Source organism: Scleropages formosus, chromosome 17 (assembly GCF_900964775.1).
Source record: "Scleropages formosus chromosome 17, fSclFor1.1, whole genome shotgun sequence".
Classification (NCBI taxonomy): Eukaryota; Metazoa; Chordata; class Actinopteri; order Osteoglossiformes; family Osteoglossidae; genus Scleropages; species Scleropages formosus.
The window spans coordinates 4,348,018-4,362,318 of record NC_041822.1 but is presented as its reverse complement, the minus strand read 5'-3'; the positions used below and the strand labels follow the sequence as shown (position 1 = coordinate 4,362,318).

General features: G+C 37.8%; 1 protein-coding gene across 1 annotated transcript; it reads right to left on the bottom strand.

Moving 5' to 3' along the window:
- Nucleotides 1-826: 826 nt before the first annotated feature.
- Nucleotides 827-13,072, bottom strand: LOC108938378 (versican core protein-like). The gene is made up of 8 exons (XM_018758916.2): nucleotides 11,828-13,072; nucleotides 11,543-11,656; nucleotides 10,831-10,944; nucleotides 9,704-9,862; nucleotides 8,874-8,956; nucleotides 2,992-3,136; nucleotides 2,670-2,852; nucleotides 827-2,052 (listed from the first exon to the last, which is right to left on the bottom strand). Exons 1-8 carry the CDS (start codon nucleotides 13,059-13,061, stop codon nucleotides 1,919-1,921), a joined length of 2,166 nt encoding a protein of 721 aa, XP_018614432.2. The 5' UTR covers nucleotides 13,062-13,072; the 3' UTR covers nucleotides 827-1,918.
- Between the last annotated feature and the right edge of the window lie 1,229 nt (nucleotides 13,073-14,301).

The following is a 14,301-nucleotide window of genomic DNA, read 5'->3' as shown; positions in this document are numbered from 1 at the left end:
TGATGTACGTCGCTTTGGAGAAGCATCTGCTAAATGAATAAATGAGACTGTGGTGAAAAACATCAGCCAAATAAAAGTCATTGGACATGTATTTTCATTAACCACTGTACAGGTTTTTGTTGTACATATAATATGTCTATGAAGATTTACATGAAGCTAATCCTGAAAGTTGTTTAGAAAACAGACAAAGAGACCTGTTGCACATTAAATTATTTGATGTTTCTTTGGTGACATAGACCACAAATAAATATTCAGCATGATTACAGTGATTCCATACATTCACATTATAACAGACATTATAATATGAATAAAAAGATATTATGTGCATATTAATGTAAAATTGAAGGAAAAATGAATTTTAAAACAAAACTTCTGGAAAATATGGATTGCAATTGATTAGTTGTATGAAAGTGTGAAGGCAGTTGTAAAAGCCAGGCACTTTAAACCGGTTTGTGTATTACTGTATCCTAAATATTTTGTATTTATTTCTTCATATTGATGGATGCTGCAGTAACAATTAAAATACAGTTAAGCTAAATGATTTTATCTTGAAACTTTCGTGTGCTTGAAAAAAAATAATCAAACCACTTCTTTGAAGAAAATAAATTACTTCCATTTGTTATCAAAGACATTGTTCAAGTCTGTTGGACTGTTTTACATTCTTTTCAGCTTTATATTCTTTAGAAAGAATATCGTTAACTAAAGAATTATCCAAAACAAACAAAATTTCAAATGCATGAAAAAAAAATTGTATAAAACCTAAAAAAATTAACTGTTTGTAAACATGAAAATTAAAACATTCAGAATTTATGAAAATGCATTATTGTTTTAAAATTAAATTGTATTGTGTAGTAACTTAAATCTTTATGGTCTTACAAGTCCAACTACAGCACAAAGTCAGTCAACATTCAATTTGTTCTAGCTCTTAACATACTGCACTTCAAAAAAACATACAATAGTAAAGTACACATTCACCATTTTATTTGACATATTTTTAAGCGATGTTTTGTTTTTAAAAAAAAATAAGCACTTGAACTCATTTGTAAATACATTTTCTGTATGTGCTCATAAACTGTTCGAAAGCTGCAGTGTTAGAAACATAACACCCACTGGCACAGGTGGCTTTTGTGTGTCACTTTCTTGGCAGTCTTTGAAAGCTGTCACATCCATGACTTCATTTGCTATGAAGTCAGCTTCGTCGCTATCCTTGTACCATCTTAACTGCAGATTATCACCTCAAGGCCTGTCACACGTTTCACTTGTTTCCAGTGGAAACCTTGTGCCCTGATTTGTCAACTCAGTTTCAGTCACTCTCCTGTCATGAATGTTCACAAACAAATAGAGGTTGTCTCCTCAAACACTGATTCCTTCTTGATAAAATGATGCCTATTTGTTGACATCCTTAAATCCCTTATAGACAGACACAGCATGTCCAGCCTGTACACAAGAGCAGCAATAGACTCTGAGGAAAAGAGTCTGTTTAAACATATGATTAAGTGTCTTAAAAATCATATCATTTATTTACATTGTTTCACCGTCAAATTGCACCCTATTTACATATGCTGCTTGTTGCATATTTGCATATTCAAATTTTTCGATATTTTTGGAAGATCCAGTTTTTCAGTCACATGCTCATGTCGTGAAGTATAAAATATATTAGATAAAAAACAATTGCAGAGCAAGAAACTGAACTGACATTCAAGAGGGAAGCCTTGGACACAGTCATGAAAAGATTTCAGTGACCAGCTGATTTTATCCTTCCTGTTATTATAACTTGTGTCCTACTGAAGAAGAGAAAAAAGGCTTTCAATTCAGGTGTTTGGACCAAGAGTGTAAACAATTAGTTTGTAAATGTTCGACATGTTCTGGTGTAAAATAATCATCTTTGGGCTTTGGCTACTTGCACTTGTGACTCGGCTCAGCGCCTAGCCCTGACTTCTCTTTTTATCCAGCGATGGTGGTGTCGTAGATGTTCAGTGGGATGTCTCCAGATGTTACCAGATATGACATTATACTGATATCGCAGAGCATAAGCCCTTTGGTAGGCAGATGCTAGACAAAATAGACACATAGGTGTATTCAGAACAAATGTAACATTAGTAGCCATATCAAACATTTTATCATTGTTTTAATTATTTCCACCATTGGCATAGTTCTTTAAAAAATAAAAGTCATATCAATCAAGGACTATATAGGTATACAGTAAGGCTGGATTTTTTCTTTTTTTTTTTAAATGACTTTGTCTAAGGGAGTGTGGTGTCACGGCAGGTTCAGCCAGTGCCTGCTGTGTGGTGGGTTGGGGGTTTGAGCCCTGCTTGGGGTGCCTTGCAATGCAATAGAATAGCATGGCATCTCATCCTGGGTGGTCCCCTTCAGCCTTGCACCCTGGGATTCCAGGCAAGGCTCTGGCTTGCCACAACCCCCCTCAGGATAAGTGGTTGTTGGCAATGTATGGATAATTTGATGTATCTCCACCAATAGTGTTTGAACTGAATGTGCTCTGGATTTCATTTTGATCACTAACTGCTTTTCAATTAAGAGCATAACTGTCAATTTATGGGACCACTGCGCTGCATGCCCCAAAGCTCAGTAATATTGGTTTAATTTTTTAAATATAATCTCATAACATATTTACTGTGCTAAATTTTTGTAGGTGCTCAAATACTTACGTGTCATACAAGAGATTCTGGGTCTATCCCATTGCCCATCTCCCCGGCATCTAATAGTCGGTAGGTGTCTCTGGATGAAGCCATGTTTGCACTGATACCGTACGAGGGAGTTTATCTCATAACGTGGCCGCGTTGTACCAAAAGTTCGGGCATTTTGCACCACTGGTGGCTGACTACATGCGACTGCAAGGAGGGAAGAAAAAGGAATTGAGCCCTTAAGTTTGAAATACGAATGCCCTAAAAATTCCAACTCATGTAAACTCAGTGAGATGAAACTTTGACTACAGCATGCCTCAGCACATGGTTTGGTAGGAGATCTTACCTGTACCCTTTTTGCAGGTGAAGGTCAGATGGTAGTTGCAAGGTACATCATTCCACTGTCCATCTTCATGCCAAATCATTACCACACAGTCCTCTCCAGATGTGAAGAAACTGTCCGGCTGGTTTGGTCTCCAGTTCTCGTATTGCTAACATGGACATGTAAAGTCAGGATGAATAGAATCCATTTCTTTACTTCTGTTGTTTGGCCACAAAACCATATAGTACTTACAAGGAACTATTTCAATGTCTATGTAATGTATACTATGCTACAGTTTAAAACAAAAAAAGAGATATAATAATATATTCATTTAAATGATATTTGCTTTATCACGGCTGTGGAAATGAAAGACTTCATAAGTCTGAGGTCAGCAAGAAACTGAAGGAATTTCTGTCAGATTTGAAACATGAAAATTCTCCACCTGTTAATTTTACAGGTCCATCATAAGTATTTGTTTTGTCAGTCAACAACAGAAATAATTATTTCTTGCCACTGTCAAAATAAAACAAGACATCCTTTGGCACTTTCCCCAAAGACAGGACCTCAGTATATTGTGTAACATAGAGTATAGCAACTTTTGTCCCATTTCTTAAATACGTCTTGAAATGATAATGTCCTTTTAGGAGTATATTCTATTGTAGGAATATTTCCACCTGGATATGCATAAACTGGTGATGTTGGAAGCCACACATTCTTAAAATCAATTAAACAGTCTTTTGTTCTACAGATTTTTAATTACATTATATAGAAGTAAATTATGCCCAAGGCCAGAGCTAACATTTTATAGAGATTCAAAACTGTATGAAATTAATTTCTATGTAAGTCCTCTTATTGGTGCTTACAGCTCCTTGGGTACAACAGATGGAAGAGGCTAATGAAAGAAAGCTGTCAAAGCGCAAGGAACAGGTGCAGTAGGTCTGTACAAAAGGCTGTAGGACAAGGCTGAAGTGTCCATCAGAGGAGGCTGCAAGGTTTTTCCAGGGAAGTACTTGTACAGGGTCTATAGACTGTTTGGTATTGCAGGCTGCCAAAGGAGGAAGGCCATGAAAGTTGGGTGGATGTGATTTCAAGGTAGGACTACCTGGATGCTTACTGCGCGAAGGTGTCTGATGTTGAAAAACCCAGAACACCCCATGACCTCAGGTTTCTTCACTAATGATGTGTCCAGGTGCAAGACATGCAATATATGTGATTCCTATCTGCAAATTTATATCCCCCTTTGAAGATATTTTAAATGTGTGTGTATTCCCTCCTGCCCATCTTAGGGGAATTAAAAATATGTACCAAAGCTGAAGACCTTTGGGGTAACATTTGTTTTACACAGACAAAAATTGATTATCAGTATTTTGTTATTATACATAAATAAACATATAATTTATATATAAATATTATTATATACACACACACACACACACACACACACACACACACACACACACACACTGTCTGAACCACTTGTCCCATACGGGGTCACGGGGAACCGGAGCCTAACCCAGCAACACAGGGCGTAAGGCCAGAGAGGGAGGGGACACACCCAGGACGGGACGCCAGCCCCTAGCAAGGCACCCCAAGCGGGACTCGAATCCCAGACCCACTAGAGAGCAGGACCCGGTCCAACCCACTGCGCCACCGCACCCCCTATTATTATTATACAAATAAAGCTAATATTTATCAATATGCAATATATATTTCCAGTGGGTTGGACCAGGTCCTGCTCTCTGGTGGGTCTGGGGTTCGAGTCCTGCTTGGGGTGCCTTGCGGCGGACTGGCGTCCCATCCTGGGTGTGTCCCCTCCCCCTCTGGCCTTACGCCCTGTGTTGCCGGGTAGGCTCCGGTTCCCCACGACCCCGTCTGGGACAAGCAGTTCAGAAAATGCGTGTGTGTGTATTGATAAATAGTAGCTTTATTTACTTATTTTTATGCTTTTTTTAGTGTCAGTGGGTAGCATAGTGTTTATGGCTGTCGAAGTTCCCCGGGTAGAATCCCCTTCTGGTGTACTACCCTTGAGCAAGGCACTTATCCTGAAATAATATCATAAGAATACCCAGCTATATAAACAGAAAAATCAGAGTTACTTATTCTACAAACCTAACACTGTAAGTCTCCTTGAGCAAAGGTCTCACCTAAAGATAATCAGCATGACTATGAAAACCAAATTCCCCAGTGTAACCCTATGATAACCTTTAAGTTGCATTTTTTTTTTAATTTTTATTTGTAAGCTTTAGATGCCTCAGAGGTAAATTATATCTCACTAAAATTTTAGGCAGAAAGCTCAGCAACTCCAAGTGTCCTTTAATGAGCTAACCCTAGGCACCCTGGCAGACACATGGCATTGCCATGGGCAAACTTCCTCTGGCACAGACTCACAGGCAGCATCCTTATCTTCATACAGCAGCAATAAACTGTCAAAGTGGCACACTTCCCATTTACTTAGGCAGAATAATTTACTCACCAACCCCTAAGTGCAATGATATAGGAGTAATCACCTTAAGAATAAAATTTTAAAAAGATTTTTTTTTTTAAACTTTTCTTTTTATTTAAGTTTTTTCAGTTCTTGCAGTATATTGCTTGCCATTTTGCTTCTACAAATTTCTATAAATCTATAAATGTTATAACGTATACTGAAACAATACTATCAAATTACTGTCAAGGACATAATTTGATCAGACTTACATTAATTCATCTAGCAGATTTTTTTTTTCCCCGCCCCAAAACAACACATTCCAAATACTGTTTAATATTTAGCTGACGGATTCATCCATGGTGACTAGAGGCTTTACACTAAATTCCCTATAGTAATTCACTCATCTATATACTATACCATATATAGGGAGCTAGATGTAACACATGCATAAATACATATAATGATCAGTATAGAGTCACCAACTCATCAGAAAGACCTGTTTTTGGACTGTGGGAGGAAACTGATGTAAACAACATTATTGCAGAAAATATTTAGAGACAAAGTCTGACTACAGATATTAATTTTAGTTAACAGTTCTCAGAAAGCTCCAATGTACTGGTAATCCATCCACAATGTTGCCCCCCCTCCCCCAGTCCTGTGCACAGTGTATCAAGGATAGGCTCCATACCACTGTAATTGTTACCAGAACAAGCGGTTAAAAAAAAGCAAGTTAGTGTGAATTCTCTGAAAGTCCACTTGATGGTGCTGAAAACGATAGTAGGTTTTGTACTTAGGTAGTTTACCTTTCCCGGGCACTCATTTCATTTCACATGCTTTTTAATTTTTTATTTTTTTTTACTGAAATGTGTACAGTGTACAGCCAAATAAAATGATATTTTTCCCATGCACTTCACAGATTTTTGTTACATTATATTGCTGTATAAATGGTTGAATGATTGTAGGGGGTTTACTACCCTGAGTTTAGAATTGTAAATTAATTTGAAAAAAGAGAGTAATAATTATACATCAATTTAGACAAAATTGCCTGGTAAAAGTAAAACTCTCAAAAAAAATTGCAGTTCCTTTTCACTGTTTGTTTTGATTCCATAACACTGAAAACCACATTGCAATATTTTTATTCTAAGATATAAAAGCTTTATTGCCTAAGGTTGAAAATACTGTATCAAATCTTTTCCATAGGTCTTCGTGGAAAGTTTAGACTTTGGGAGCAGCAACTAGAGGAAATGTCCTGTATAATCTAATGCATTTCAGTTACATACCAAGGGATTTTGGCTGCATGGTCTCTATGGACACAGGCCAGCTTGCTTGTCTCTCACGGCCCCCTTGTAGCATTGGCCAGTTGGCCAACTTTGCTGGCTACAGCCCACTATAGATGTAATCCTTGCTCTCGGGTGACTAGTGAGCACTGGCCATGCAGATTGTTTAAAATCATTTCCAGAGATTGCGCTGCACTTCTGCCTCAGTTCTACTCTCTTCAATAGATCTCAGGGACACATTACTTCACCACAGACCACATGACCAAGGAGAACAAAGAAGACCGTAACTTATTCAAATATTCATGCAATATAACTTTAAGATCATGCCCAGATAAACCTTTACACAGCTATTCCTGTAATGTAATGTAACTGTTTATATATACCAAAAAAAAACAACAAAACAATTACTAGGAAGGTGATTTAGAATCACGGACATTCGGATAAAGTTTTATGTAGCTACTCGTGTGATGAACATTGGTTCATACGGTAAAAAGAAACAAACTAAATGCACTTTAGAATCACACATCTGCATCTAAGTCTCTCTTTCTGCTAACGTAATGAACACATTGTATTTTCTATAAGATGTACGTCGCTTCGGACAAAACCGTCTGCTAAATGTAGAAATAAATGTAAATGTATTCCGCCCACAAAAGACAGAAATTGTAATGAATGCTGATACATTTTGATTAATTTAAGGGAATACTATACAAAAGTCTTATATATAAATAGAGGACTGAATTTCCATATATCTACAGCTCTCTTTATGTTTTCAGATGTAACTGCTTCCATAGCTGAGCAATCCTTCCCACATCCATGGTGAGGAGGAATAAAAAACACGTAATGTCTGGATGATGTGCCCCTTACAGCCACAACACCTGATATTCATTAGCATCTCAGTTTTTTTTGCCTTGACAGCTGGCACCAGCTGTGGCTCTCTTATGTATGAGCATAGGGTAAAAATGGGTGAAATAGCAAGGGTGGCCCTATGATGGTTGAGGCAGGAGCTTTACTTGCTTCCTGTTTACACACTGGGTGTCATTCTCAGCTGCTCTGGCAGGGAGACAAAATCCGTTCATTATAACAACATACCACATCCAGCATATTCTTTCAACATCTACTAAGTTCTGGCTTAGACAGTTTTATTTTGTTTCATTTCTCAAATTTGGCTGTTTAACTCAGTAAACTGTAACTTTTCATCTGCTAGAGGTGGGAATAAATATTTCACCTGTTTATTTGTGTACATCAAACTTTTGTTTTTTGAACTACAGCTGTAAATGTTCACGTGAGCTCCAAAGGACAGGCACATATATACAACACTAGCAAAACTGTAATATTTGTAACTTATGTGCCCCAGTGAAAGAGTTTAGCTAATTAAATGTAAAGAACAACTTCAGCACCAATTCAAGGACAGGCAATAAAAACGGTATATGCTTTCCAAAAGTCACATCAACAGTTTTACAACACCTGCTATACAACATACAGTCAAGAACTGCGTCTTTTTCCGCTGTTCCTAAAGCATGTACACTGGCTTAACATCTTATGACTACAGTTTGTATGAGAAGTCTGTTTATGTCATGATTTATGCATAAGACCAATGTCACTTACTAATAAATTACAATTAATTAAAGCTTAATAATACAGATATTAATTTTTAATTACTGGTTAGGTTCTGCAAAAAAACCTTGTCTGAAGCCATAATTAACCATAACCTTTTAAAAAATCCTGGCAGCTGAGTGATTCACTGCATAAGTGTGTGCAGTGTTCATTGTCCAGAATAAATAAATAATCTGGAAAAAAGGGGGGTTCTTTGGAAATCTGTAATTCGAATGTTGATGACATCAAGAGCCAGTCTACTTAGAAAGACTTGTCAGAAAGGTGCATTAATCAGTATATCATAACGTCTATCGTAATATCCATTCATCCATCCCTGTAACTGCTTGTCCAGTGTAAGGTTGTGTTGCCATACTCCAAGAGTACTTTAATGCCTATTCGGTTAAAAATCACTTTGCCTCGGGAGTACACCTGTAATATTTTGAATTATACATGCTTCTGTAATGCAAAAGAAGAAAAAATATCAAAACAGTAACCATTTGTAAAAAAGAATAAAATAGAAAGAAAGAAACTGATATGGTAGAAGGTGTCAAGGGTTTTTTTAGAGGCTTCCTGTAATATGCTTATTTTTTACCAAAAGTCTCTTCTCTTACCATAGGTCGACCATCAGTCCAGCGGAAATCATTTTCAAACATCTTGTCATTCAGGCCAATCCACTGGTAGTCTTGTCCCAAACCTGGCATGTCAGAATGTAAACCAAATAAAGTTTTAATTTTCTATATTATAATATTAAGCCTTAAACTGTAATATAAACAATATTATTTAAGAAATTATATTTAAAAAATGTATAGTTGTGATGCAGAGTTCCTTTTCAGGGCAATTAAGAAGTTTATACCGCACTTTAAGATATTGCCAGACAACAACCAAATACACAGTTTGTTATTTTCCCAAAGCCTTTCTTGGAGTAGAAGATTACGTTCATTGACGGTGAAGGGTGTGAGCCCAGAATTTGGCATAACAGCAGCGCATCTCAAGGAAATAAAATTCTATAAAAAATACATAAACTGTAGTTCCACTTAGCATAGCACAAAATATTTCTTTTACCTAAGAGGACCATTAACAGGAGAAATGTCCTCCCTACAGCATCACTGATAAAAATTAAGCTAATTTTAAGTATGAGAGATAACATATTTTGGACTGTTTCACTTATGTGTGTGCAGAGATTGATATAAATCTCTTTTTTACCCTGAGAAAAGGGCACAAGTCAGACCTGCAGCCCACTGTAAAACAAGCATCCTGTTATGTTAGTAGAGACAGCTGCATGTGAAAATTGGGAAAAACGGTAAAGTGAAATTTTATAGCGAAGGGCAAAAAAACCAGAAGCAGAAAATGAAGGGAAAAGGTATATCAACTTTTTTAAGCATTCGTCCCCCACCCAGGATCTTTTTGCCAAGATTGTGCAGTGAATGATGTCAGGACTTACGATTCACAAACAGCTGCTCCTCATGGGAAAGAATGCTGGTGAGATGGGCTCCTTGCAGACGACACTCCCTCTCTGCGGTGTCCCAAGCTCGCCGGTGAGTGAAGTATTTGTAGCAGTGGCCTTGAAACTTGTGCCAACCATAATCACATATCTCGGTATCTGAGAAGATTATTTTTTTACTCAGAAAATACTAATACTCTCTCTTTCACCCAAAACATTGTTGACCAATGCAGGTTTTTTTTTCTTGTACAATAGAAATTAAACTCTTTTAAATGTACAACAGCAGTGCCTGTCATGCTAACAGCTGTTCAAAGTTAAACACTTAGGGAAATATATACCAGCTTTTTCTGACAAGACTAAAATTTAATAGCCTTTGTGCCACATACAGTTTTCTAAAACTATGTAATATATTCACAAATCTTCTATTCTAGGCAAAAATGTGTATTAAGATGACTGATTTTGTGGAAATATGGATTGCAGGATCATTCTGTTTATAAATCATCTTGATTATAAAGGTCTATATTATCATACAACAGTCCTACACAAAATCTCTGTTGAAAAAACCATTCTTGGCAAAAAAAAACCCCTGAGAAAACAGCTGTTTTAGCATTCTGACACAGGGGGTCAATCGTAGCTGACTAACTAAAGTAATATTTTACACTGGGTGGGAACCAGTGTGTATCACTACCTCACTAATGCCACATTTTATGTTCTATAAATTACAGAAAGTTCAAATTTACATGGTTCTTGATTGTTGTAGTATTTATGCCATCACTTGCTTTTCCACTTTGCTTTTTAATGTACTTAGGTTTTCTAGAGGTTCAGTTTATTTTAGGATTTCTAAATTTAACCTTTTCAATCATAGACAACAGTGCAACTGTGAAATCCTTATTGCATATTGAGTATAAGGAAGATCAATTTCCAGGCGAAAACGCTATCTTGATCCCTCTGGTGTGGAGCAATTAAATTTATCCTTATCCTTAAATTTATCATTTTGTGACTAATTCTTGAGCGTCTAATTATTTTAGCTAGTCAAACTTGAAAGTTGCAGAACAAGAGCTATAAATTCATTTAAAAAAATATACACAAATGCATAGAAACTGATCCTAGAATTCAGATGTGTTTACCTAGTTCACAAAGTGCTCCTGTATAGCTTGGGAGGCAGACGCAGGTAAAGGAGTTCACGCCATCAACACAAGTGGCTCCATTGCGACAGGGATTTGAGTGGCATTCATCTATATCTATACAGAAAGAAAAAGAAAATAAGTAGATAGATAGATAGATAGATAGATAGATATGAAGCAACCCGTAATTTTGGGTCTCCACGCACACAAGCTGCATCTAGGCCTGTAACGAGGGATGTTTTTACGTATGTTGGAAATACTATGGAATATTCAAGGCATTATAATGGTGTGCAAACAAAAGAAGGTTCTGTAAGAAACTTCTAAAGTCTGTTGTGTGTCGAAGTATAGCACCGAGGTTATTCATTGTTTGTAAGATATTGGCGTGTATGTGTGAAGTTCGTGTTTTCTTGTGTTTTGGTTGTTACATTCGTTTTCATCTGATGGGATTTTGGGGTTATTATTGTGTGTATGGGATACTAACTTTGAATATTCCTTTGGGTTTTATGGTGTTTGGAGAATTTAATAAATTTGTTTGTTCTGTTATTGACATACTTGAGTTGGGTTATACATTTAGTTGGAATAGAACCCAGGGCACCACCCTCATAATTAGGTGAAATGGAGGGTGGTGCTATAGATAGATAGATAGATAGATAGATAGTGCATTAACTATGCGATGCACTTCATCTGAAATATGTTTAAAAAACGTTTTGCATACCTATTTCACATTGCATGCCACTGTATCCTGGAGGACAAGAACACATCTGGATGTTTCCCCTTTTGTAACAAGTGCCAGAATTCAAGCAAATATTTTCAATGCAAGAATGTACACCTGTGATAAGCAAAAGTGAAAGTGTTATTTAAAGGGTACAATAGGCAGTGTTCCATCTAAAGAGAAGTGTTCCTTACAAAAACGTCTAAATGTATCATCAGTATGTTCAATATTTGATCTATTTGTTTATGTGTTAAATTTGTAATACCGAAAAATAGTTGATTTAAATACCTGGAATATCAACTGTATGGCCTTCAACGGTGTGACCCATTCCATAGTTTAAATCAGGTGTTAAGGTACTTTCTAGCGTACCTGAAGGAGGCACTGCTTCTAACAGAGGAGCAATAGATATATCACCATTGTTCATACCATCATCTTTTGATAAAGGTGTTAAAGTCAATTTAATGTCCTTTAAGAATGTGCTAGACACCTCTAGATCTGAATAAACAGATGTAACGTCCTGTGGTTTTTCCAACTCATCCGCAGATTTTCTGGTAGATGAAAAAGCTTCCGTATAATCCAGAGGGCCAAGCGGCTGGTAGGTTGAAATCAAATCAGACAATACTTGTTGATAAGACTCTTTAGTTGCAGGAACTTCTGGTTTTAGCCCAACTGTGGTACCTAAAAAGACAACTAGAGATTCATTGGGAGTTTGGTGGCGAGAAAAAGAAAAAGTATAAAAACTTGATTTCTCAGTTTCCTCAGTAAAATCTAAAGCCATAATTGACGGGTTTGTGCTGTACTGTAAATTAATACTGGTTGCTTGTGCAGTTGTTGTCTCTCTTTCATCTCTCACTGTTGTGATTTTGTGAGTTTTCTCCTTCTCTTCCATGGTGACTGATACAACTGATGGTCTTACCGAGGGTTCTGGGCTTACTGTGTGCACTTCGTGGATATCTCTACTTTCTGCTGTTGATATCTTCATGCTAGCCATGCTAACTAGAATAGAAGGTGATATTGTAACTTGTTCCTCATTCTCCTCTGTGCTGGGTATGCTGGATTCTTCTGTTACTTCAGATACTGAAGATATACCTAATGTTTTGACAGTCACTTCAAGGCTTGATGATTTAGTTTTTTCAAAAACTTCAGTGCCCAATGATGACGGTTCAGAATCAGGGAAGCTTGCATCTGTTATTTTCATACTTGTTGTTTGAGTACTTTCCAGCTCTTTCTCACCTCTCTCAGTTGTATTATCAGGTTTGTCCTTGTCCTCAGCGGTACCTGATACACCTAAAGGTCCCACAGATGTTTCCGTGCTTGTTTTTACCACATCTTTGGTGAATTCAGTGCCAACACTTGATAGTTTTGTTGTGGGTAAGATGTGTAACACTGAGGAGGACGTTGTCAATCCAAACTCATCCTTCAATTTACTAGGTCTGAGAGAAATATCTGGCGAATAAGAATGGGCATCCAAACCTTCAGGGACTGGGTACCCTGAGCTACTTTCTTCAGTTTCAGTGATCATAGGCTCTGTAACTTCCAGACTCTTTGCTTCTGTGGATGTTGGCTCTTTTTCATCTCTCACCGTTAACACCTCAGTTTTCTCCTTGTCTTCAGTGACAACTGATACGCCTGATGGTCCAACAGAGGTTTCTGGGCTTGTTTCTATCACTTCTTTGGTGACTTCAATGCCCACTGTTGACAGTTCTGTTGTGGGTAAACTGTGTAACACTGACGAGGACGTTGTTAAGCCCAAATCATCCTTTGATGTCATGGGTTTGAGAGAAACATCGGGCGAATGAGATTGGGCATCCAAACCTTCAGGGACCGGGTACCCTGAGCTACTTTCTTCAGTTTCAGTGATCATAGCCTCTGTAACTTCCAGACTCTTTGCTTCTGTCATTGTTGGCTCTTCTTCGTCTCTCACTGGTGTCACCTCAATTTTCTCCTCGTCTTCCGTGACAACTGATACGCCTGATGGTGCAACAGAGGTTTCTGGGCTTGTTTCTATCACTTCTTTGGTGACGTCAATGCCCACTGTTGACAGTTTTGTTGTGGGTAAGATGTGTAACACTGATGAGGACGTTGTTAAGCCCAAATCATCCACTGATGTCATGGGTCTGAGAGAAACATCGGGCGGATGAGACTCGACATCCAAACGTTCAGGGATTGGGTACCCTGAGCTACTTTCTTCAGTTTCAGTGATCATAGCCTCTGTAACTTCCAGACTCTTTGCTTCTGTGGATGTTGGCTCTTTTTCATCTCTCACCGTTAACACCTCAGTTTTCTCCATGTCTTCCATGACAACTGATATGCCTGATGGTCCAACAGAGGTTTCTGGGCTTGTTTCTATCACTTCTTTGGTGACGTCAATGCCCACTGTTGACAGTTTTGTTGTGGGTAAGATGTGTAACACTGATGAGGACGTTGTTAAGCCCAAATCATCCACTGATGTCATGGGTCTGAGAGAAACATCGGGCGGATGAGACTCGACATCCAAACGTTCAGGGATTGGGTACCCTGAGCTACTTTCTTCAGTTTCAGTGATCATAGCCTCTGTAACTTCCAGACTCTTTGCTTCTGTCATTGTTGGCTCTTCTTCGTCTCTCACTGGTGTCACCTCAATTTTCTCCTTGTCTTCAGTGACAAATGAAACGCCTGATGGTCCAACAGAGGTTTCTGGGCTTGTTTCTATCACTTCTTTGGTGACGTCAATGCCCACTGTTGACAGTTTTGTTGTGGGTAAGATGTGTAACACTGATGAG